The sequence below is a fragment of the Gallus gallus genome, chromosome 2, assembly GCF_016699485.2.
Source record: "Gallus gallus isolate bGalGal1 chromosome 2, bGalGal1.mat.broiler.GRCg7b, whole genome shotgun sequence".
NCBI classification, from domain to species: Eukaryota; Metazoa; Chordata; class Aves; order Galliformes; family Phasianidae; genus Gallus; species Gallus gallus.
The window spans coordinates 9,924,584-9,951,871 of NC_052533.1; the positions used below are offsets into that span (position 1 = coordinate 9,924,584).

Sequence of the window (27,288 nt, forward strand, 5' to 3'; positions counted from 1 at the left end):
AAAAAAGGCTACTCCCCGCAGTGCACTTTGAGAGCTTTGTCTACTCCTGTTACAGCATTTCAAATGATGGGGCTTCTTCTACTGCCCTTCAGAATTAATTTCTCAAGTGAATGTATTTCATAGTCTTTTTACTGTCCTGTTTGGCAGGAATTTTTCTTAGCTTCCTCTTATTATTTCTAAGTAGAAAAATTCAAAAACTGTTTCCCCGTTTCTTGCTAAACATATTTCAGGTGCAGACTTTGGCTCTACCCTAACACATGGCAAATTCCCACATCTTGAACTTTTATCCTTCCTTTACAGCCATTCCCATAAGCTGAGCCTCATACCTCCCCCCACACCATGCCAGTGTGCCAAGCATCCTCCGCTGTCAGCCAGGCTGCGCACCAAAGCATCTTCCAACATTGAGCTCTCATTCCCTGTCTGCCCTACTGACCCTTTCTTGTCATTCTTCCTCGTATCTGGAACTTTGCAGTCATACCAGCATGGAAGTCCATCTTCTCCATTTCATAAATGTTCCCTATTCTGTTAGGATGGTACGTTTTTCAGTAGCTGATTTTTCACGCTTGAAAAACTTCAGCAACAAAAAGGAGGACAACTAAAGGAAATGAGATCCAGTATGATTTAAGTACAGCCTACCATATACTGAAAACACACTGAAAATATAAAAATATCAATATATATCCCCTAAGTCCTCCCCTTAGCCAAAACCTTTCTGTGGCAAGAAGATACGATGGGAAACCTCGGTTTCATTTCAGCCTTACAATTTCTTGCTGATTATCATCTTACAAGTTGAGCTTGTGAGGAAAAAGTGGATATTTTCTTATCATGTAAGAAACATGTTTTGAAAATTGTTGTGTATTAAGCTGGAACAAAGAGGTGAAAAATGAACATTTAGACTGAAAGAAAGCACTGCAGGTCAGACAAAGAGGCTGTATCTATTTTTTGTTGTTGCTGTTTTTAACTGTAACTTCATTAACTCTCCAAACTAAAAATGTTCTAAACACCAGCAAGAACCAAAATTCAAAAGGTAAAGTAGGGTGTTTTGATCCTTTAATCCTTTTTCTTAAGCTGTGAAGATCTGCCAAAATCTACTCTTCCAACTTCAACAAAACGATCCTTTCTGGTGATAAAAAACCCCACTGATTTCCTTGGAAATGTTAACCAAAATCTAATTTAAAGGCATTTGATGTCTGTGGCATGTACCTCTGTGCAGCTATCTTCTATAAACTGGTGACTTCCCAGTTATGACTGAAACAGCCAGGAACTCTAATGACATCAGCCACCGCCATCAGCAACACCCCTCAGGCAAATACCACTACTGAAAGAACCCTTTGAAGCTCAAAACTTTCAGGACATCTTCTCTTTACTCAAACAGTAAAATATCTGCACATAAACTATTCTGGAATTCACAAGCCAATGAGCTCACCGTACCCTAAAATGGAAATATGGATCAACGAGATCATTTGATGCTTTCCTGCTCAACCTACTGTAGGGAATCTGCTTTTAGTGGGGGAGTTGAACGTGATGATCTCCAGAGGTTCCTTCCAACCCCTATGACTCTGTGATTCTATGATAAGCTTCAAGATGAAGTTCCCAGTTGAAACTGCCAGAAAATGGCATAGCTGAGCAATTTGGCTGAAGGAAAAATCTAGATAATGAAGAAGACTTTCTGTACACCATCCTGGTTTCTTCAAAGCAGTTTTCTTCTCATCGTACGACAAATTTAGGTAACGGGTAAAGACAACTGAGACTGAAAAAGGGAATTTTTGAATTGAAACAAACTTTAGCCAACAAAATGAACAACCATGTAATCTACTGTATGTCTAGGACATATTTTAATCCTGCTAATTCCACTACCAATAAGTTCAGTTAAAGAATTAGCACTAAATCACTTCCTTTAGTGCAAAGACTTGCTTCACTATAAATCTAAATTATATTTCATGTCCCAAATTCCCCGAGGTCAAAGGCAAACAGCTTCCTATCCTGCAGACAGCAGGATACAGGAGCAGAAGAGGTTACACAAGGGTTTAAGACAATGCAAAAAGCTGCAAAGGAATGAAAATGAGGCAGGAACTCAGGTACAGGAAATGGATATTCAAAGCTTCAGAGAATCAAAAAAGTAATTTTATCATAAATAGCTATGGGCAAATGTAAAAATAAATCCCATTTTTATTTCTGTTTTCCTCTTTAAAGTACTGCACAACGTTCAGCTTTCATTGTATGTGCATCACATTCATCACATTCAATTTGTTAAACACTGTGTAAAGTCTGATACACAAGTACTTCAAGTGGTCTGGGACTCCAGAGAACCCAGTCTGCCTCCTGGCCCTATCTTACACCTGCCATGTCCCATCAGACGCACCATCTCATTTCTCTGAGCTTCAGGTTTGTATCTGCAAAAACAGGAATAGTGTTGCTTTCAGCCTTCAGCTTTTTATTTAGATTACAAACCTCCCAGGACACACTGTTTATTGCTAATTGTTTCTACAACACTTTTCATAACCACAGTTGTGAGCTGATGACTCTGTTTAATATAACACGCTTTTTCTATTTCATAATCCCTTATCTTCCCTGTTCTAATTGAGAAAAAGAGACTCCACAGCTAGGGAAAACTTTCGTTAGAATGAATTTGAAACCTGAAATATTTTTTCATTGTATAGAATTACCCTATTTGTTATTAACAAATGATGGAATTTTAGCTTCCCGGATGCAATATCCATGTTCTACATTCACACAGTGTTTTAAAAGGTGAAAGTTCTGAAATCAAGTCCTCCTCGGTAAGCCTCCTTATAGTGCTACAAGCTTCCAAGTCCACATCACCAGCTGATGTGTGGGGCAGGTACCCTGCATTATTGGAGAGGGACTTATTGGAGGAGTTCCCTCTCCTTACCAACCACCAGAGCCATTTCCTGTGCACAGAGAAGTTCAACGTATGGACATTGATTCAGAGGAATTAAAACTACAGATGGACTGAAAGAAGAAAGAAAGGCTTTGCTGAAAGCAAGCTCAGTAGTGCTGCAGAGCCCTGGATCCTTCAAGTCACCGTGAAGGGACCATCCTTGTCACGGGAGACTTATGGGGAATCCTGGCTGAGCTTCACACGACTCTTCACATAAATAAGCTCATCTTCTGCAAACAGATGCTTACAGTATACAGAAACTTCAGGAGGATATGCAAGGCTTGAAGCAGTATATTAAGAACCACTGAATATAGCTACTCGAAAGAATATTGCATCTCTAACAAATTTAGGGAGGGATCCTTATATAAATATAGGATGTTTTTACAGTTTTTCTGAGCTCTTCTTCCCACGCTCGATTACTCAGAATTCACACAGCCACAGAGTGCTGACAACCTGAGCCCAGTGAGTGCCTGAGGCTGGCGGACTGCAGTGGGTCACGGAGGTGGGAGCCCATTTCCCACGGGTAGCCCCCAGCACATCACCCACTGCTGAATTATTCATGGCAAGTAACTGTCAGTGGGCTCCGTCCTCCTGTGAAGGATGGCAAGGGGAGAGGAGAAAGAAAAGGCAGATTGAAATCACTTAAGGAGATAAATCTCTTATATACCTTGCTGTACCAATTCCCAGCACTGTAGCTCAGTATACTGAAATTAGGAATTCCTTTCTTTTTTTTTTTAAACAACATCAGATTTCCTCAGGAACAAAAATGTTGGGTGTGTTTTAATAAGCTGGGGTGTTATTTGAAAACTAACAAATGGTTTGCAAAAACAAAACTTGAGCCATTTTCCATCTAGTTCTATTGTTGAACAGTTTGCTCCCCTTCAGCAACCCAGGTCATCAGCTGGGTCTGGATTCTTGGATTCTCCAAATCACAGCAAATGCTAAGCAAGGCTGCAGGCAGCAACCCTTCCCCCATGGCAGGCACACCAGGACTTCACCTCCAAGACAGAAGTTGAAGTTTTAATATTAAACTCATCACTGAGAAAAACTGTCCTTTTTGCGAGATTTGTTTGCCATATGTCAGAAATACTGCCATCTCCTCTTACAGCAGAGTCAACTTCTCTGTTGACTTTATAGGGGTGAAAGGCTTTTCATTCTTGCAAGAAAATCTGTCCCTGTGATAACAGAAGAACAACCAAACAGCAATGGACAATCTAAAAAAAAAATGCACAAATAATGTGTGAAACTTGGAAGTAAAGCAACCTGTACCGGACGATCCTCAGAGCTCAGGATGACTACAGCAGCACTGCTGGAGGTGGCACCTGGCACAGTGCAATTTGTAGAAGAGCTTACTGCTTAAATGCACTGGCGCTATTTTGATGCTGGTGATTTGTCAGGTCAGTGTTTGGAACAGCTCCCCAGAGAGGTACCCAGCACTTCCAAACTCAACAAACTCCATGCACTGTACCTACTGAATCTCACTGTAAAGCCAAAAGTGACCATGTGTCCGAGGGGACAATAATATATTCATATTACCCCTTCAGAATCCCACACAGAGTGGATTATTGACAACAGGCATATTCTGTAGCCTACAAATGGATTCTGTGCACTGTAACCTACTACAAGAGTGGGAAAAAGCACTACTCCCCAGAGCACGAGGGAGCAGTTATCAAAGTTTCTTTTTAGTAACCAGTGGTAAATTGCTTTCAAGTATGGTTAATCAATTAATGCTTCACAAAAGGTAACTATTTTATTGTCACTTGTCATTATCATGACTCTTTCTGACATGTTTCCCCCCAGTCTATTTTCTCCACTACGCGTCCATAAAATGTTATCCTCTATGCTGACTGTGCTGCAGTGCACCGCTGTGACTGGAGCTTAGATAATAATTTAGCTAAGTAGTTCTTTTGTCTGGTAACCCTGCAATAAGAGTATTTTTCAAGGAGATGGAAAAGAAGTGTTCAAGAACCAGAAAAAACTCCTATTGTTTTGTTGCTTGGTATTACTCAAAAAAAATGTACACACAGTGTGAAGGTTTCAATAAAATACGGCGCAGAATGATAAACTATTGACAGCCAGGATAAAAGGCTATTTTTCTTTTCCTACATGAAGTCTGAACTGCTGGAATATATTAAAATGAAGCCAAAGCCTTCGCTGATTCTTTTTGACAGAGTCTGCATTTGAGACTGGGCTCAGTATATAAACAATCTATAATAATAAAACCTAAGTAACTGTTTTCACATCTCTCTGAAACTCCATCACTGTTCTCTTCTTTTCTTGGGGAATGGAACTCCAATCTTCCATTCTCATTCACTTTACCATTGTCAAGGGAACAATCTTTCTCAATGTGGCTAATAAAGTTCAGAGCTCTCTGAATACCCCAGAAGTCCAACATGAAAAATCAGATTTAGCACAACATACAAATAGCTTCGTAGGAAATCAAGTCTGCCAGTGGATGTAAGCATACACAAAGATCAGTTAGTTTTTGTTTTGAAGAGATTCAGTAATTTACATCATGCCACAAAGATGCCAGAGACCACATAAAAAGGCAAGACACCTATTTTTACAGATCCACTAACTGCTTGTTTAATGAATACAGTGGGAAATATGAGTAAAATAATTAAGACTAATGATGGAATGGGAATATTTCAGTGGAAGATCTTGGATGTCACATGCAGCACCATCAGTAACTGCCAGAATAAAAAACGAACCAAAATACATCCCACTGCCTCTACCTAGTGATATCCTACATCTGGATTTGGCTCCCTGTTTGGTGCCAGCTGTCTTTGCCACTGAGCCTGTGACAAACTATCCAAGGGCCTCATAATTATATGCAGCTCAAAGGAAAATGTAGCAAGTCAGAAAGGAGTTTAATAGATTGAATTCTAATTTTTTTTGACTGTACTGAAAAAAAAAGAAACAAAACAACCAAGCAACCAACCAAAAACAAACAAACAAACAAACAAAAAAACCCCAAGCCAAAACAAAACAAAACAAAAAAACAACCAACAGTCTTAACTTGATGAAATTAAAATGATTTGAATTTGGGAGACTGATGGTCTGACAGTGATAGGCTAAAGAGGAACTGTTTTAAACTAAAAAAAGGAATATTTAGGTTACAAGTTAGGAGGAAAATTCTTTACTGAGATGGTGGTGAGCCACTGGTACAGGTGGCCCAAGGGAAGCTGTGGATGCCACATTCATGGGGGTGTTCAAGGCCAGGTTGGATGGGGCCCTGGGCAGCCTGATCTCATGGTTGGTAACCCTGCCCACAGCAGAGGTGTTGGAGCTCAATGATCTTTAAGGTCCCTTCCAACTCAAGCCATTCTGTGATTCTATGACTGATAATTAAATGCAATTATTATTTAGCTAAAGAGAATACTGGAATTTAAAGACAAGACCAAAAGGTAAGGATATCTGTGTTTAGGAAAACAGAGATAATATTTCAGGGACATTTATGGAACAGATCATCTTGAGAGTGATCACATGGCATGTGAAGGTCAACTCGGGATCAGGCCTAGCCAGCATGGGTTCACAGAAGGCAGGTCCTGCTTGACCAGCCTGATCTCCTCCTATGATTGAGTGACTCATCTGGTGGATGAGGGAAAGGCTGTTGATGTAGTCTACCTAGACTTCAGCAAAGCCTTTGACACTGCCTCCCACAGTATTCTCCTGAAAGCCGGCAGGCCGTGGCTTGGACAGGTACATCCTTTTCTGGGTAAAGAACAGGCTGGGGAGCCAGGCCCAGAGAGGGGTGTTGGATAGAGTCACATCCAGCTGGTGACCAGTCATGAGGCCCTACAGAGCAATCTAGACAGGCTGCATCACTGGGCTGAGGCCAATGGGATGAAGATCAAGTGCTCGGTCCTGCAACATTGACGGTGGGTGGACATTTGGACTAGATGATCTCAGAGGTCTTTTCCAACATAAGGTTGGAAAGGTTGATAATTAAGGTTGATTCTATGATTCTATCAAATAAAACTGAGAGCAGTTTTAATTAACACTGGTTGGAAATCTTCATTCTTGTCCATTCAGAAACAACCTAAATACAACTTGCAGCCAAAATAACATTTGAAAATCCAGCTTGATCCCCTGAAGAACATTTTCAAAGACACTTTTCCCCCGCCTATGTGAAAGGAAGATTTATTTTGGAACACACGTGAAGTCTAGTCTCAGTTTGATGAAGTGGTTAGTTTTGTCAACTAAATTTTTCTACTAAGATTTAAACTGCTGTTAAATTATTAATCCTGTACATTTTTAATCTTACAACCATATGTAGATACTGTTTTACAGCATCCTGGATAAAAGGGATACTTGAGCTTGAAATGTGCATCTCTACTGCCAGAAAAGCATGGAAATGTTACAAAAACTTACATCTTTCAAGGATGTGGTAATTTGGTACAATGAGAAAAGGATCTTTGTCTCTTCTTCTGAGCACATCTAAGCTTTTAGTGTATTTAGTTAGGTATCTTGTGCTAAGATAGTCTGATAGCCTGAAAAGCTGTCTGAGGAGGAGAGGAGGAGAACATAACTGCTCCAAAATGATGATAGTAGGATCTGAAAAGCAGGGGGTACAGACAATGTGAAAAAATATGAATATATATATATACATATAAGTATATATAGATATATAGATATAGATATACATTAAAAATATATATTTACACACACACACATATATATATATATTTATAAGGTTGTTTTCCCAGAAGCATTGGCAGAGAATTGCAGTCAGTGACATGGCAGGGTACTCATGCCTGGAGTTCTGCTGCATGCACATGGGCATGTCTGCATGACCTGGGTTGCAGAGTGAGTTAGCAATTGGGCCAGCACAGCTGGCTGAGGGGTCAGCATATGTGTGGTGAAGCATTAATACACCTATTCTACCTTTTGGATCTGAGTTAACCTCTATAAACTGCACTGTATGCTAGTGCAGGTACTTATCAGTCACCTGTTGCTAACTCAGGGATCCTTCATTGCCTTTTTCTTTAATAAGCAGCACAGGTGGGACTTGCCTGTATTTGCTGCTTAAAAAAAAAAAGCCCCCCCAAAAAAGTATTATGCACACAGTGCAATTTGTGCAATTTTCCATACTGCTGGGGGAGGCTGACCTGTGAAGACTCAGCAGGTTGTATACTCTCACAGCTATGTAAAACAATCTCAGTTGCTGATAAGTGATAGTGGCATTGAGTTCCACTATAATGGTTACAAACAGCAAGTGTGAAGAGATTACATAAAATAAAGTTGTTTTGCCCCCTAATTTATGACTCATGAAGCTAATTCTAAATTTCAATAGACGGAGTAAACGAGGCACAGCTTTAATCCATCAAATTAAAATCTACATTACCACAATGTGAGAAGGCAGCTCCAATGATCATCTTTCATGTTCTGCAGAAATAGTCACTAAATATGAATTAATACACTGGCAAAGTCTGATCTTGATAATGATACCTACTTTTCAATCAATGACACAGTAAGGCAAGGAAATAGTACCCATCCTATACGCAGCTTTTATGAAGAATAAATCTTATTTTCTCAATATAAAGACATACAACTGTATTTTTATTGATTAAAATTATTGTTATTGTTATAAAACTCTACATCACAGAATAACAAAGACTAAGAGGGACCTCTGGAGGTCATCGAGTCCAACACCTTGCTAAAGCAGTTCCCTAGAGCAGGTTGCACAGAAGAGCATCCAGAAGGATCTTGAATACCTCCAGAGAATGAAATTTATCCTTCAGCTTTATCTTTTCCTCTCTATAACTACAACTTTATTTTTAATGATTCAATAGCTCTTTCTCCTGCACTTGAATGGTACTTATGGATATACACCTACTTCGTTTTCAACTTAGCTTCAACCATTTAAGAGCTCTGAGATCAACACAAACACTGTGGGGAAGTAGAAGTCTCACCTTAAAGTCTCTATTAAAAAATAAATGTTTGGTTTAAGTTGGTTGTGTAAGCTTCCTTCCTCATCAATATAGAAAGAAAGGTATGTCAAAGGGCAATGCATCCCATGCTGATGTACGTCTGAAATAGCTGCATTACACCAGTGGTGTGTGTCCCTTTTCACAAACCACAAAAGGAGTCCAGAGGACCACTTTAGACTTGGTAAGTTTTATCCCAGTCACAACACTGGAAATGCTACACTTCTCACATCTTTTTTAAAATGTAAATCATGCAACTTCTCATATAAATCCACTTTCTGCAGTACACTGCAGAGATGACAAACTCATGGTACAACACTGCCAGAATCCTTCTTTTCTTTATGCTAAATATAAGCATGCCTACACAGCAGTGCAGTTGTAGAGTCAGGTACACCAAGTTTGCTGGGTTATGCAGGCAGCAGCATCACAAAGAACAGATCAAACATGAGTATTACTTTGGTAACAGTGTGCACAAAAGGAAGAAAAAAATGGTGGGAGTGTCAAGTATCTTGCAGTTCCTTTCTTTCACCAGCCAAGTTCCATGTGTTATAGGAAAATACCTATATTTATATTTCACTTAACTATCTATGCTCCCTTTATAGCTAATGGAAGAAAGCACGCGCTTGTGAGTCCAATTAATCTCCTCTTAAACTGAACACTTAGAAGAGAACAGGATAATCACACCCTAAAACCAACCACTGCCTCTTCGCTACAGGAGTTCCAGGCAGGCAGCTCTGAACTGGACGTCTATGCACATGCAAGACAAATCCCTAGCCCTCTTCAGCCTGGTACTGTGATATATACGGAAGGAAACTGAGTATGTGAGTATGTCCGAACTGTGTATGCAGAACAGAACAAAGCTTGGTTCAAGTTAAAATCTATGTGTTGCCTACAGTGTGAGCCTACAAGCCTCTGTTCTGGCTTGCATTTATGAAATACTGAGACAGTCACGGGACTGTGTGGGAAGGTGCCAGTACTGCCCTGAGCTCTGTACCCTCCAAGTTGACCCAGTCACTTTATCCATATCAAAGTCAATACTTGCCTAAGAGGAACAAATTCTCCACTCTTAAGCTCTTATGAAGGGCAAAAGACAAAGAGAAAAAAAAAAAGAGTAGCCCTATTGGGATTATGATTTTTTATGGCACCAAGACTGGAGAACATCATCAATTAAATGTTTATTTCCTCCAGAATTAACTGAAAGCTCTGTTTTGTCAAAAGAAAATGTTGAGTAGAGACTACCTGCCAGCCTTTTGACTGTGACATTGGAAAAGTGAAACATACATGCATAGATATTTTCTAAAATTATGCATGAAATTACAAGCTCCCTTCCATCCAGAAGATTTCATACATCTCCTGAGTAACACTAATGATAAATTTTAGTCGTCATTTGCTATATGATTATCTAACATTAAAAATAGAAGACAACCAGTGTTACGGAATGTGGTTGCTCACAAGGTATGAAGTAAATAATAATCCCTCATAGTCTTACAGCAGTGAGAATTACAGCAAAATCCCCCCATGATCTCCTCACTGGCCTTGCCAAGGAGAAACACATCTGTGCCAACAGGCCCAACAGGAATGCATTTCTTAGGAACTGCCCATGCTGCACCATCTGAAACAAGTGTCAGGGAACCCTGAGAAGCTGGGAATCTTGTTAGATAACAGCAGCTATGTCAGATGCTTCAGTTTTATCAATGGTAATGTTAATTAATTAACCAACTAATAAAAGTAACTATTTCAGCTCGCTGGTAGGAATTAACACAAACAATGAGGATTACAAAGGCTTTCAACATGCAGAGTGCTGAAACAGATTTCTTGCTGGAAACTCTGTTTTGTTTTTATTATAGAAAAAGAAAAAGGTGGTTCCGACCTGTCATGCCTCAGTGCCCTCATATCAACATAGACTGTGGTTGGATCCGGTCCAGACGTTCCCTGTAAACAACAACAACATCTAATCAGAACTTGGAGGCTGGGAGGAGAAAAGAGATTTACCCCCCGAATAACTGACATTCATTTCACTGCTAATTATACTAATCAAATGACAAGTTATATTTAAGCTGTTCATCAAACAAAGCTCAGCTTTCGAGTCAGAAAGAGCACCTGAAATCATACCTACCGTCACGTATTTGTTACCTTGTGGTTGGTAAAAACATCAAGCGGCTATACTATTTAACCAAACACATGTACACAGAGGTTTTAATTGCTACAAAAGGCCAAGTAATCAGCACGTGGATACATACAAAAATGTTACACACATTTTGTCATCTAAAGGAATGCAGAAACGGCTGAGGAGACACAGTTAAATGGCAGAAGCACATGGTCAGGAACGTGAAGCATGATTTACTGAGAATCTTCCATACATGCAACAGAGAATATATTTGAAGCTAAAGATATTAAAGGTAGCACGCATGACATGAACATATGTGGACTGAAGATCTGTAAGATTATTCTGTTCCTTTTCAGTCTTCCACTGCATAATTTAAACCTCTTGTTTTATGCCATAATATTTAGTTACTTGAATAACAGTAGACTAATGTTAGTTTTCTTTTGTGCAGAGATGATAGCCTTTTAAGCCTTTCCACTCATAGTTTTGCTGCAGTCTTGTAACCTGCCATGATTTTCCCTTATCCGAGACTTCAAACCCATCACTGTAGAACACATAAATTTCCAGTGCTGTGGTCTAGGGCTCTTTTCTCTGCTGCACAGTTCATGTCACTTCTAAGTAGAAAGCTAGAAGAAAAGCACAACTTCATTTTGGAACACTGGAACTTTGGAAATCTTGTTTTCAGCAGATAAATTCACCTAGCCCTAGTGAGCTACAAGAGTAGGAACTCCCTTATCAGTTACATACATCTTTGTTATTTAAAACAGCAGATAGCATCAACTCCCAGTGACTTCTGTCCTGGTGGGATATTTTGTTGTGTACAATTCTTCCCATAAGGAATATCTGGTGCAAGATTTTGTGTTTCTGCAGTGCTGGCTGGTAGTTTCACAATTTGTTCAGCATTAGAAATTGTGATAGAATTAAATGAATACAAAAATTTGTATCTAAAGGGGAAAGAGCTATCACGACCCACTGATACTTACTGTACAAACACTGATAGAGACCCGTCACCAGAGGAGAAAAAGAGTAATAGAGCTGCACATGCATGTTAGCCTCTTTAGCTTGTTATACACAATACAAGGTACAATATCCTCTCTAGCTATTAACAACACGATTTTGAGTCTACTAGTAAACTCAGCAGTGTAACAGACTAGTGCTGAGTGGAGAGCTTATTTCAAATAGATGCAATGTTAGAAACAAAAACAAGAAAATAATTGATTATCTTTAAAAAATAAAACTGAACCTGAATTGGTTTAAAAAATAATGGAAACAGTTGAGTTTGAAAATCAAAGACAATCACTATGGTATTTGTTATTTTCAGTGTGAATGAGATAGTTACAACAGAAAACTAATATTTGATGAAACCTGCATCCAGATAAAGCTGAAATGGACTTGTATATAATTTCATAGAAGGATCTGAAAATCCCCAATCTCCAGACTCAATTTCTAGTCTGTCCCACTGTTGGAAGCTGATAGGTGGGTATTGAGGGAACATGAAAATCCCCTACCTGCTCGGCCAGCTTCCCCAGCCTGTGAGGCTATAGCAGCAGGAATAGCAGGGATGAAGGAGAGAAGGAAAGAAGGTAACACAAGACGAAAATAATAGTAAAACATGGGAATGAAGGGTGGGAGAAAAAAAAAAGAAGAGAATGCAAAAAGCAGGGAGTAAAATAAAAAGAAAAACAATGTCAAATACAGGAATCTCACAAATTAATCATTATACCATTAAAGGTTAAAAAAAGTAAAAAATGAGGTGTCAACATTTTAGTAGAGCAACAGAAGAGACAGCTGTAGACTGCTAACCTTGGACAAACAGACTTCAATGGTTTTAGGACACTACAGACAATGTTGTTAGTGGAAAACATGTGTCTAGCATACTGATTGATTTCTTTTTCTTTCATTCTTTCTTTTTGTTTTTTTTTTTTTTTGTGATGAAGTCAGTAAACATTGTGGCCTTGCTATCATAATGTACATCCATTGAGACAGGGATTCCAGGTCTGCCATTTCACTACTAGAAGTTTGTAAGCGATGTCCTGTGGAAACCATAAGAAAGCTCTCTTTTGGGAGGAAAAAAAAATTAGTATACAACAGAGAAAGAGCATTATACTTACACCTTGTTTCACACAGATTAACCTGATCCTAGAGTGAAATAAAATCAAGGCTTCTTGCACAATCTAATTACTCCAAGACAATAACTGAATGGAGTACCTTCATAGTTCAGTAAGTCTTCATTCTTAGTTTATTTGCCACTATACTCAGTGTAATACTTACATAAAACAGTAAAATTAAAAACCAATAGAAACCCATCTGTTCGTCACCACAATCAATAATGCAATGAGGAGACGACACAGTGATGACCGCTCCTACGCTGCTCCTGTGACATGGAATACCTAAATGCAGATGTCTGCTGTGGGACTTGCCCTACAGCCTGAGAAAACAAACAGCTCTCAGAGCACTGCCATTCCATGTCCCTTTCATCAGACTTCCTAATTCCCACAAAGTTACAGTTTACATGAGGCTAAAACAGCAGCATGTAAAAATAGGTGTATTTCGAAAGTGGGGGAAGATGAAACATTTTAAAAAATAGAATGGATATGCTTATTACATCGCTACCCCGAAATAGAAATATTACTAATAATCAAGGGTGAAGACTGCAATGTAACTGCATCAAAGCAGAAGAACTGCTGAAATTCATCAGTTATATAATTCATTCCTTATGACTACGCTGTAGGTCCAGAGAGGACTTTGTGTTAGAGACTGATATGGCTTTTAACTAGGGCCTTAAGAAACAGCAGTCAACCTGAAGTCTCAGCATCATTTTAAGGAAGCAGAATCCAAGGCATGAGTGACTGACTCCATTTGTCAGTGCACAATTATTTAGTGAGAGCATCTGTCATGCTGCTAATGGGAAAACCACAACATCACCCCTGTGGTATCTGATACTTAGGACACGCTGCGTAGTGTTCAGGGAAATAAAATGGGCTAGAGACCATTTTCTGTCTGAAAACTCCTACATCGCCAGTCACATCCTTTGGAATAAACAAATGCCTTGCTCACACACAGGGTGCCACCAGGGAACCATCCCCGTCCCATCTAAGAGCCAGGCATGCATGCCAAGCATTTATTCTCTGGGAAAACACTGCAGATTGGAACTGCACCAAGGACTGCCAGGACAAGTTAGCAGGAGGGATGACCATGTGCCAGGACTCAGCCTATATCCCATTTCCACCGAGTTAAAGGCCCATCTGTGTGCTTTCCCCTGCTTCCCTCCCCAGAGCTAAAAACCATCAACCAGGCAAACAGAAGTCCCAAGAGTTTAAAAATAACTGTTTTGTTTTGTTTTGCTACCTGGGGTTGTGGCCTCAGTGTTTATACTTCTGAGTCTACCCCTGCTCCAATGATGCTCAGAAATAGATTTTTTGATGTATACGTAACAATTTCAAGTAGACAAGCACAGCAGCTGTAGCTGTGAATAGAAAATCATAGCATGACTCATAAGAAAGGTGGGAAAACAGAATTGGAGGGAACTCACCCAGGGCTGCGCCACATTGCTAGGTGTGAATCATACATCTGATAAAGTGTGTGCTCTCCTGTATCACTCTCCTCAGAGCAATCCCTTACTACTTTTAATATGGATGATTCTCCAGAAAGTGCAATCTGTCGCTAAATAAAAAGTAACATTGCCTCTAACCCCTACATTTACTAACAAAATTCCCTTTGCTAGATGGTGGGGGATTCATTTCATGGCATTTCAGCCATCACAGAAGAAAGTGTGACTTGTAAGGCAGAAAGTGTCCTCTGATGGTGATGAATCTCCTCCCAAGATGGGCGTGTAAGATACTGAAGGAAACTCCCTTTGGAACTATTTGTCTCTACTGACTATAGATGGGTAGATGAGATAACTTAATTGGTGCCTATCTTAAAGGTGACTTAAATGAAGCAAAATGAATCTTGCTCCCCTGCCCTAGTCTGTGCAGATCAGTTAGTACATTTTAGAGATAACTGAGGAAAATTGAACAATTTTTTTCCTTAACTGAAATTAAGTAGAAGGTTGAGAAAAAATTCTATTTATTTCAAGTGTTTAAATGGAAATTAGCTAAAATCCTAGAGAACCATCTGTGCTGTTGTAAGAAAGCAGTTACTTTTCATATCTATCTTTCTCTCTCTTAGGAATGCTAGGATGCCAGTTAATGAGAATTAAAACATGCTGGATGCAATCTTTTCATCTCAGAAATACCTGGATAATTATCGGCGACCATACAGCCATGAAAAGTCAGATATTAGAGGTATTTAATTCCTAAAGATGGAGAAAATTATTTATTTTCAAAAGCATACCTCTAAAAATCTAGTCCAAAGCGATTACATCAAAAGAAACATTGCAAATTTGCTCTAAATTTGAGCGGAAATGAATACAAATGATACTGCACTAGTCTGCCAGTGATCCTAATCCTGGAATTATGATTCATTTGGTAGGCTAAGGCTCTTTTGTACTAAAGAGATTATGATAATGATTTCCTTTTCAAAGTACTCTTTAATAAAAGGTCAAATTCTGCTATGAAGTTTTAGACACACACACGTCTCTTCTTCGCAAAGGGGTGGAAAAAAGTAAAAGCATTTCAGAAAAATCAGTATACTTTCCCCTGGACAAACCTGAGTCTTAATTTATCTCACTTCTCCTGAAAAAAAAAAAGAAAAAAAATAGAATTTAAGTGAAGGAGGTATCAAAGACAAAGATCAAATCCAAGTTGCCTTAGAGGCAGTCCATGGAGAAGAAACCCTAGATAGATTTTTTGCCAGTAAAGCACCACAGTTGAACAGGTAGAAGATTGTATGTGTAGAAGAGTAGATTGAAGTTTACTAATGACCACAGAATAGGGTGGATAACATTACTGCTGTGAAGTATGGAAACACTGGCTGATCTCATGGACTGTATAACTTGGAAGAAAAATTGCAAAAGTAGATGCTATTGACTCAAATATCTTTTATAAGTATTTTTATGCAATGTGAATGTGAAGAATACAGAAATCCTGATCCATTTCTGGAACATATCAGAGACAATGTTAATTTAAGGAACATTGTTGACCGCAGATAAAAATTCATTCTGTTCCTCAGCCCAGAAAACAGAAGAGCCCACGAGGTATACTGGAAAATCACTAGCCATAATCTTCCAGACCATTTGGAAAGAGCTTTCAGGCTAATTCAGCATTGTCTTTGGCAATGCCTACTACCAGATGCTTCAAAGGATGCCATTCTGTATCTTTATATTCTCTATCAAGATGACATGTTTTACAGTAATGCTTATAAGTAACCTCTTTAGGTATATTTCAAATCCCTTTAGAACTTGCCAAACTACCCTTGGCTCAAATGCTTCAAAAATCATTCCACTTGGGAGGGTAATGTTACCAAATATAGACTTTCTGAAGTAACTTTTTTTTTTTTTTTTCCCCAACCACACCGTTTTTTAGATAGTATATGGCTTTAGTTTGTCCAAAGGACTGAAGTGTAAAATCTCAGTACATCTAAATGAAGCCTGACACTAAGCTATATGATCAGTCAGGCTATTAATCACCTCACACTAAGCTCACATTGTGTGCTGGTCTGAAATTCACAGTATTGTCAATAATATTCCTTCAGAGAGTTATCCAATTTTACAGTTTGTTGCAGTACACTCCCCCCATCCTCTTTACTGCTGAACATGACTTTATATGGTAAGGAGCATCCCTTTGGAGTGCCCTAATTGTGTCCTCTCCCAGCTTCTTGCACTCCCCCAGCCTACTCAGTGTGTAGGGGAGGCAGGCAGAGTGAGAAACAAAGTGCTGCTGTGTGCCACTGTCCAGCAATTCTGAGACAACTGGTGTGTTATCAGCACTGCTTCAGTCAGAAATCTAAAGCACAGAACCATAGGAGTTGGTATGAAAAAGTTAATTCCATCCAGGCAAACCTAGTACAATATTATTTCCAGCAAGGCTTACTTGAAAGCCTGGGCACTGAACCTGGCTTAGCATCATCCTCCTGATTTTTTTATTTGTCCTGAGCAAATGACTTATCTCCTTGGTGAAGGTGCCACCATTTATGAACAGATTAGAGACTCCTGCAAGTCCAAAAAGGAGAATTTCATTAGTGGCACACAAACTTCTGATGATAACCTGTCTTTGTTATCTTCACATATGGTTGAACTAGATGATTTTAGTGTTCTTTTTCAAACTTAATGATTCTATGACTCTATGATCCACATGGACCAGAAGTCAGCCAGAATTCATTGTATTTTTCAAAAGCAGATCCATCACTGCTGCCCAGGGGAGCTGGTGTACTCCATCCTGGTCTGTCAGAGAAGTCAGAGCAGTTGGCCATGGATGTAGGCCATCATTTCCTCCTTTAGTGTCTTCTGTAAAGACACCCAGCTGGCACTTCAAAATGGTGAAAGAGACAGGAATGAATTAGAAAGCTATTTTTGTTAAAAGCTCACTTTTCTTCTCTGTTTTCCTTTTGCATTGAAAGGAAAGCAAGAGAGTCAACCACGGGTGTCTTTGCTACCCACTATGTTCCTCCAAGTGAGCTGTTTCAATTTGCTTGGATTGCTGACTGGGAAAGCACACCAACCTGCACCTGCTGACTGGCCTACACTGGTTCCTTCTGAATTGTGCTGTCACACGTCAGAAGACTTAGAAGATTTCCTAGGTGTTTTTTGAGATGTCCTCTCAGCCTTGTCACTGCACAGCAGTCTAAGTACAGGGAAAGAAATAAAAGAGGCCTGTATCCTTGAAAAGAAACAATAAGTAGAAGAGAATTCAAAACTTCAGTCAGTGTCTCTTTGTTTTAAACCCATGATTGAAATATGTAGAAAACTGCTGCTTGAGTTCATTCAAGTTTCTGACCTAAAGGATCTATTTTTCTCCCAAGACTATTATTTTTAAGGGTTTTTTTTTTTTTTTTTTGAGAAGAGATCCTCTGTTCTGAAGGATCCAGTGGTTACTTTAGAGACAACAGGAGATATTTGTGACTGTTTATTCCTGGAGAATACTTACGGCAGCAATTACAGAATTTCAAAGTACAGAACTCTGCCTCTGAGATGCAGAAGGACTTTCAACTCTGCTCAATTTTGCCTTGTCATCTGTTTGATGACAATAGTTAAAGTTGCCCCGGGCCAAAGGGATATTGTGCTGACAGTCAGAGAGAAAGCAGTGTTGGAAAGGTGGCGTATCTCCTGCATTCCTTTTTTGATAGGCTTAACAAGAAAGTAACTCAGACAAAAGCCATAATTCTTCAGCTATGTTGAGCAGGGCAAGAGTTTAGGCTCACATAACACACAGAAATATTGGTGTGTGCTGAACCCATTCCCTGTATTTGTCACATTTTCCTGGATAAAATAATGGATGACAATCAGGGAAAGAACAGCAATTGCCTTATTCGTAGTGTCACTGGGAAGATCTGGTCCTATCTTCCACATCAAAGTAATTATGTACATCACATGCTTAAGAAATTCCTCAGTGTAAACCAAGGATAACCACCAGATGTAAAACATGGGACACACCACACAGAGTGGAGGCCAGTTATACTGGGGAGACAGTGACTTTATGAGGTGAGAGACATGGCAGGTGACTAAATGGATACGGAACATCCCAGCCAGTGCAGTAGATTTCTCCTGTATGATCTTAAAAGATTATAAATTGGTAATTATGTTATATCAGTGAGACACCTGTGGCATTATTATGGGAGAAGTATGTAAAATTCTGATACCAGATTTGGAAGGACAGGAAGAGATCAGGATTCATAAAAATGAGAGAGATCAGGGAGGAAGTCTTATGGTTCCTCATCTATTTATCGAAGACTAAATTGTGTAGTAAAGTCAAGATAGAAATGAAATTCTTTATTCTAGATTAGAAAAATGTAATAAAATAAAAATTGGTGGAACACAAGGGCATATAAACTCACATTAGAAATAAGGCAAAAATAATTCAAAATAGAATGCCTTATAAAAAGCCAAGTTTACTGTCATCACTTGGAGTCCTGAAAGATACAATGATATGCTATAGTTCCGAATAAAGCTGTTAGCTTAATGTAGCTATCAGTGGCTGAAAAGCTAGAGGCTATTAAAAAATTCAGATCAGATCGTTGCAGTGCTCCATCTGTCCTTAAAATCACGATTCGACAAAGATTCCTGGAGATTGGAAGTTAAATCCTGTATTATCCCTGTTTACGTTCTTCTGATTAGTGAACAAAGCAGAATGATAGATGCTGCAAAGTAATTTTTCATTGTAAGCAATAAACTGCATGCAGAAAATATGTATATAGTTAACAGTAAGAATTGGAGTTATTTTCTAAACAGAAAAAAATCAATTTTGTAGTATATTAAAAGTAAGCACTTGTAAACAGGATTTTACATTATGTGGCCAAATACTACTTCTGGAGTAAAGAGTACATATTCTGCCACTGCCATGCATTTCTCTGAATTACGTTATTAATGGGCAGGATAAATGCTATGAATGCAACGTGAGAGGGATGAATACAAATCCCTATCGAAGTAACAGAAGTTACTACCTACATATGGAAGAAGAACATTAAGTACTAAATGCATATTCTTAATGTGTCTACAAAGAAGCAGCCAAAAGGAATCCAATGAACGTTTCTTAGTGAGAACCACATCCTATAAACAACTATTCATTCGAGCTTAAGGAGTGAAAAATCTTACCTGCAAACATATGGCCAGGTTAACTCTACAGCCGAGTGATGTGCTGACTGCCCGCGGATGGAGGCCAAGGTCTTTAAACAATTTTGAAAATGACTGAGTAAGAGCTATCCGAGGTCGTTCTTCAGCCACTACTACACATGTTCGTACACGTGAAAGGTCCAGTCCTCTTGCCTAAAAAGAAGATAAAATGTTAACAAAGGTCCCAGGTGGGCAGATTTAGAGAAAAAAGGTCAGCAGCACTTTCAAGAAGAAAAGAGGCAGAAGTGCTGGTATAATTTCAATCTCTCCTTGGAGCTGGATGGCCAGATGACAGTCTAATAGCTGTAGAAGAGTAGACATACATGCTTGGCATTTCAATGTGAGCATTTAGGAAGAGTTGGGTATACTCTTTTTGTAGGGAGGTAAGGTTATTTTGCAGTATTAATTCAGATTGCCATTTAATAACAGTGAAGAGGAAGCATTTCCCAGCCTTGGAGAAACGGATTAGGAAATTATTAACTGAGGATGGTAAGGGCTGGAGATAACATAAATGTCAGTACCCAAGATCTAATTATTTCAGTAACATACTGGAAATTCGAGGTGATTTCAGAAGTGTAACTGTCTACCTGGCTTTTCATTTTGGTTTGAAAAAAACCCACAAGATACACCCTCATTCTCCATTGAGTACTTCTACATATGCAATTATTTAACTCTAAGGGCCAAGGCCAAATAAGTACCTCATATAATCATGGAATTCATAATACACAATAACCAATAAACAATGTACTACTCCTCAGTTATCATGAACTTTTACAGCTCCGTTTTCCAACGTATGCCTGTTAACACAGATTGCAACACAGATCAGAAAGCTTAGGTAAATAAAAGCTTTTCCTTGATGTTTAAAAGCCCTGTGATCTGAAACAGAAAGACTAACATTAATATACAGCCTTTGGCAAGGAATAATAATCATTTCTGTGGATGCTGCCCTTGCCCCTCAACCATTTCTTCCTCAATGCATATGTTTAGCACAACCACTATGGGCAGAGAAGGCTCAAGCACTGTGTGCACTGCAGAGGGTGCAGAAGGACCGAATCACTCACCTTCAGCGATTCTGTTTGTGAACCGAGTCCCTTAGTACAAAGCTCCATGACCGAATAGGAACAAAAAGTGTCTCTCACTTTGTATTGACTCACAGCGAGAAGCCACAGAGCAGGATTGGTCTCCAGTTCTGAGGGAGGAATCAGAATAGACTGGTGTCCTGAATAAACGCTGTAAAGATACAAGAGTTGTTAACACATGTTATGTGCCCGTGCTTGCAGATGTTCGCAAGCTATGTGGTGCTGGAACAGAAAGATTATCAAAGTACACATGGATCCACAGTAACGCCTTGCAGTGTTCTACAGGTCCAGTAGTTTAACATCACAGGCCAAGTCCTGCCTTTTGCTGAACATTCAGAACCCCCGAGGACACAAGAGGACTGCAGGCAGAACATGCTCCACAAAGACTACTTTACTCAAAATGCCAGTGGACCTTGCTGTTAGAACTGCACCAAAGAGAGAAAAGTAGCTGAGTTATTGACGGTGCTAATAAACAGCATTATGATATCAACAAAAATTATGTGTTGCCTACAAATAATTAAGATTGAATAATTACCATTTTGAGATACCTTGATTAAAAGAGTACTTGATTACTTAACATGGAAATAACACCTCTCCTGCTGAGGCAAGCAAATGGATTGCAATCATTTTCAGGGGAGTAAATCTGTCCCAAGTTTAATAATACCTGGGGCTTTAAATTTCTACTGTGAAAGTTTTATGAACTTTTAAAACCCAAATATCCTACATCTCCTGTTTATTGGATACCCAGGGAGCACCAGTGTTGAGAAAAGGCAATTACAAGGGTCCCTGAAGGAAATAATTATGTCAGAGCTAATTTCTGTGCTACCCAAAATTGTCCCCAAGGGAAAGAAATTCCCAGCTTGATGTCTTTATTTCCTATGGGTCCTACGTTGTTCATTCATCTCAGACAGGCTGACGTACCATCACTTTTATGGTCTCTTTCACATCTTAATCCGTGATTTGTAGATACTTCAGAACATCATCTGAAGTATCAGCTGATCACTGATCAGAACAGTCACAGCATAAACCCCAAATCACAAAAGTTCTAAAAAAGGACCGTAAAGCCCCAGAGATTTATGATGCACAGGAGAGAAATTCATTTGTCACTTGAAAAACTGAAATGCCATTTTGCTAAAGTAAAGCCGTCATTTTCTAATCCAAGAGCCCGAGGTGACACGGAATGGTTCTGTATTTTCAGGAATTTGAGCATCTCTGTAACATTTGACATTGGGAAGATGAGAAGTTACACATTGTGCCGTTTTTGAACACGCGATGCTCACACAACTTCCATTCTTGGCAATGGAGTGCCTCCCACCCCCACACCCAAGATCAGAGCGCTTTCAAAAGTTGTGCCATTTGGAACAATCCGTGCACAACTTGGATGTCTTCACATGTAACATACATAGGCATGAAAGGTGTACAAGTCCAGCCACAGTAAATTAATAAACCAAACTGTTTAGGTCTACCCTGGAGTAGGAGCCAGAAGATGTCACGGAATACGTACGAACCACAGTTCAAATAATTTCATTTATCATACAATAAAATTTTGACTCTGACTGCTTGTCCACATTTACGCCGCTCCTGATGATGCATGAGCTGTGAGTTGCCACAAAGAGACGTGTTCTCAGATAGAACTGACATAACTACTTTAGCACTGGACAGTCAAATGAAGCATTATGCTTTCATGCTGCTTTTATGGAATCAGAATTAAGTACGACTGAACCCTGAGTCTGCACTTCATAAGGCTGTGGAAAGAGATGTTGGCAAAGCTATTGAAGCCTGAAAAGAGCGTGCCCTGAGTTCAGCTGACAGATCAAACCCAGCGAGGGAGCAGTAACAGATTTTACTATAAATACCACCTCACTCTTTCTTTCTCAGCCAATTCCATTAGGTTTGTTGGGGAGTACTAAAGGGCCTCAGTTCCTCACAGACTTAACGTTAGTGCCCCACAGACAATCGAGGTGTGTGATCTGTCCAGTACACACAGTTCTTAAACGTGAGAAGCTGTAACCAGTAGAGTAAGAACCTGGGATGGGCTCCAACCTGTACCAATATGAGATTTCGTATCAAACCCTTCCCCCTCCCTGAACTCTTCTGGTTGCTGCAACCACTATCCGGAGAAAAAAAGGTCTGCACAACAAGAAACAGGCTGCCAGCGGTCAAGTATGGGAGAATTACTGGACTGTTCAGTACCACACTAATATCTCGTAACAGCCACTTGTTCACCTGGGCAGAACATTCCAACGTAATAATTAAAAAAACAACCAAAAGAACAAACAGTACTGAGAAGTGCCCGCACCAGCTCCAGAGCAACAAGGGAAGCAAACACTGCCCTGCTTTTTCAGTAGGAGAATATAACATTGATTCCAAGTGCAGCTTACCAGGAAACAGTCCAAAAATGAAAGAATTTGGGAACACAGATTTACAATAATGACAGATCTTCCTTCCTCAGCAACACTAATGAGAGGGGTGAGCTGCCTCCCCGTCTTGATGACTCAAGCTGGACAAATTAGAAATGCACTTTTCCTCACTCTTTAACCTCCCACCAGGAGCCACGCAGCACACCATTAGGGAACCTGGATTTGGATGCACAATTACCCCATCTTCTACGGAGTGTGGGAAACCACCACACTTAGAATCAGATCAGGCAACAACATGCTCTGACTACAAACATCACTCTGTTCAGACAGATAAATGAAGATACTACTGGTTCCTTTTCTGAGTTTTATAACCCCTCAGAAATACTGAAGAGTTTAGAATTGAAATGCAGAGCAGAAGGGAGGAAACTATCTATGGTGCAGCACCTCAGACGGGTGCTGTTCTTGTCTACAGACAACATAAACCTACAGAAAGATGATACCATGCCTGGAAATTCAATCATCAATGCAGGCTTTGCATACTTAGCTGTAGTTTAATAAGCCACGCATATCACCTGATCCACTAGAGCAGTCGGTGGAGGTAGGAGAGGTAACACAAAGACACATTTCTGGGGTGAATGTGCCAGTTTCACAGCTGAACTGCTTTATGCAGCACCTGGCCATCATGATGTCAGGCAGAACTTGGCTCACCTCCCTGAATTAATCTCAGAAGCACAGTGCAGGTTTTGTGAATCACTCCTAGCAACAAAACATTCCTGGTAGCCACATATCCTTGCAATTGTTCAGACATTATGCTTCCACATTAACCCCAGAGATGCTGTATGTCACCAATGCTCTGGTGCAGAGAAGCTAAGAAAGAAAAGATCCTCCTCTGTATCAGTAGTTGAAGCTTGTCTACCACTCTGGTGCTTTCAAACAACTGTGGAGCATTACAGCGTGTTTGCTCAGTATGAAAACCAACAAACAAGCAGAGGACTATGTGCTTGAACAGACTGCAGTTGAGGAAGGATGCTGCATAAAGCCAGATATGGTCTTAAGCCTAGAGGAATTTTTGTCAGTGTAACTCTTAGGTATAGTAGAGATGTGTTGCAGGTATACATGTGGTAGATTTAATCCTGAAAACAAAGGAACAAACAGTGCCACCTCACCTTCATGAAAGAAAGGTGGGTTGTTATGCTGTCTCTTAGCTAGAATCAGAAGGAACAGCACTGTTGCCACGAGAGTAACTCTGTCTCCAGATTTGTCTTCTAACATCAGCAGACACAGTGCAGAACTGCAGAGGCTTTCTGACAGACCAGGACATCTGTTTATCAGTCTCCATCGCTTTTAGGAGTAGGCAAGAAATGAAGACCAAAAAGGAGAGCATCCCCGCATCACCATGTCAAAGTGACCTTTGGGATGCAGATGCAGAATGAAATGCTATTGTAGCCGAGATGGGAGATCACCATTTAGAAACGCTGTCCTTCTTCAGAGGATGGAGAGGAAAAGAGTATTCAGGTGGGGGACAAAGCCCTGGATTTTGGCAGTAAGTGAAAAGCCTTGCCTGCCTGCACCACGCAAGGGCTGCCCAAGGACAAGAATACTCCAGGTGGATGCACCACAATGTATACTGCTATGATGGCACCATCTGATCACAGCTCTGGTTCCATGGCCTGGCAGGCTGCTTGGCAGCATACAAGGATGCTTGGAAGGACATCTTGGCAATTAACTGTTCTACTGAATCAAAGATTTACCCCATGTTGTGCTAAGGCCGATTAACAATAAAGTCTGAGGTTTTATTATAGTTCCAAAAAAATTCAGCAGGGCAATAAATGTTGACAAATGGCAACTGCAGTTTGGAATTGTATTCTGGCAGGCTATTGACTTGCTGCTGCCATCACTTCTGGTGTCCTTCTCAGGTGATATGAGCTGCTTTTCTAACTGCAGGAGGTGGGTAGATAGCATCAAGTCTTACAAGTATATGCATTTCATTTCTGCATTTCTAGGGGGGATATTTTGCTCTTGGTGATGCGGGACAAATATGGGTATTTTGCAATTGATGGCATTTGGTTGGGCCTAAAACAATTCAGCTGAGGGAATCTGAATGGGACTGAGGAAAAACCTCCACAATTATCTGGACCAGAGCTGGTAGGCCACAGGGGAGACTGTCTGGGTATATATAATCTCACCTAGGCATCATAGGACTTGGGCCTATCTGTGCTCAGCATCATTCCACAACAAAGACCCTTTATCTAAATACCTCTGTTTCCAATTTGTATTGGGGAAAAAAAAAAAAAAAAAAAAGCAGCTGAGAACAGCAATCTTGCCTTGAACAAATGAAGTTTTCCACGGATCTCTGATGATGCCTTCAGACCTTGCCTAACTCCCCCAAAAGTCTGCACACACCATCTGAGATTAGTACTGGCATTAGAGACACCTAATGTGGGCAGAAGTTAAATGTGACCAGCCTAGTTCACTGCAGTTCTGTAAGTATTTGTTAGCCATTGCTCAGCCTTGGGCCTGCCACAGTCACTCATATATGTTAATGCCTTCAGTCAGGTGCTAAGTCAGTGGAGTTAATCTGTTGTGTTCACATAGAAGGATAATGTAAGGCTTTCAGTTGCTCTTGAACCTTCTATACTTAAGATAGGTTTAACAGACCTCGTGCAATGGAGAGAAAATGCAAATTGCCTCTTCCACACATGGCCAATGGCCATAGGAAACTGGCACATTCCTGTGTGTGGCAGATGTACTGTTAGATTCCTGAACCAGTTATGAACTCTGCAATCACTGGGAGACGACTGTGTCCATATCCTGTATTTTCCATGCCAGTATTATTCTTTTCTGATGTGGTATTTGGGCTTCTTTATGTAAACCTGCCTTTAATTTGGTATGTGTAGGCTGGAAATTGGGTGAAATTCTCATGCCTGGCAGATATCTTCAGGTTAGCCTGGCACACCAAAGTTCTGTAAACTGCAATTCTCCTGCTAATGAGATCCCTTCCTTACATCTTGCACAACCCCACCTGTTTGTTTAACAAGAAACCTCAAGGTCCCCTGTTGCAGAAACTACTCTGCTACACCACTGGGTGCTTGTGGCTATGGATTGGGCAGCAGGAGTGGGACAGAAGGAAGCTACTTTATCACACCTTACCTGGAAAGCTTTCCTAGGACAATTTCATAGCACCCACATTGACCAGGTGGCCACTGTGGACTGGAAAGTCCAGTCCCTCCTGTCTATTTTGAGTCTTACTCACTTACACTATTATAATCACAGTTTCCGAGGATTACTAATGTATAATTTATTTAAAATTATGAATTTTGTTAATTTTCCTTTCAGAATAATTCTATTTTTCAGTGTGAACCATACACACTGTATGGAGGGAGTAATGGAGGGAGAATTCTTACTGCATTGCATCACTCAACAACTACCAATTAAGTATATCCTTACCAATGAACTGTAGAACTTTCTATTCCACTCCACTGTAATCAGCATTAAGATAGGGACATCTTAATTTCAGGAAACGTTTCTGAGCAGTTGGATTTAGCTTCATTTATTTTTACATTGAAAGACATTTACAACTTTTAAAGAATATGATATCTTTAAAATGCAGTGCAAGGAAAGTTAGAACATTCTGATTACCCCTTCAGAATGGAGAAAAATGAAAAAATATCTTTTAATTGAGTCATCAGTAACAAACTGTTAAAATTAGAAGGTCTGGATTTACAAACTCACACAGTGCTGATGACTGTTGTCACACCCAAGACATTCTGCTCTGTGACAAAGGTTCCAAGGAAACCCTGCTGGAGCATGCAGCCAGTTTAGAGGGAATGTGGTAAATCTCAGGTTTTTTAAAATGTATTGCTCTGCTTTGCAAGGTTTCTTTTCTTTATTATTTTATACCTTTTAGGCCATAAAATAATAAATAAATTAAAAAAAAAACTTTGCAAAACTATGCAATATATTCCAAACTTACCAAAGGGCTGGCTCCATGCTCCAACAGCTTTCCTAAGCAGCTTTGACCTCACAGATTGGTACATTCTGGGGCACTGCACAGGAGCAGGCCAGAACAATGTTTAAGCACCTACAATGAGGACAAAACATTAGTTTTTCTTTCATTGCTCAGTCAATGCCTCCTTCAGTTTAGTCAACAAAGGAATTCAAATGTACTCCTCATTTTAACTGCAACCAGTAGAGTTGGTTGCTTTCTCT

General features: G+C 39.8%; 1 protein-coding gene across 7 annotated transcripts in view; it reads right to left on the bottom strand.

Annotated features, from left to right (window-relative positions):
* The window catches only part of DIP2C (disco interacting protein 2 homolog C), a 288,455-nt gene that overhangs the window by 15,503 nt on the left and 245,664 nt on the right, over positions 1-27,288 (bottom strand). For 5 of the 7 annotated variants that reach the window (XM_046937850.1, XM_046937849.1, XM_040695744.2 and 2 more), the window contains 4 exons: positions 20,702-20,870; positions 19,623-19,793; positions 12,442-12,471; positions 10,700-10,761 (listed from right to left, as the gene is read on the bottom strand). In XM_046937850.1, the coding sequence (XP_046793806.1) occupies positions 10,700-10,761; positions 12,442-12,471; positions 19,623-19,793; positions 20,702-20,870 (432 nt within the window). The remainder of the gene's footprint in view (positions 1-10,699; positions 10,762-12,441; positions 12,472-19,622; positions 19,794-20,701; positions 20,871-27,288) is intronic. The other 2 variants (XM_015282142.4, XM_040695743.2) reach the window with 1 other exon arrangement.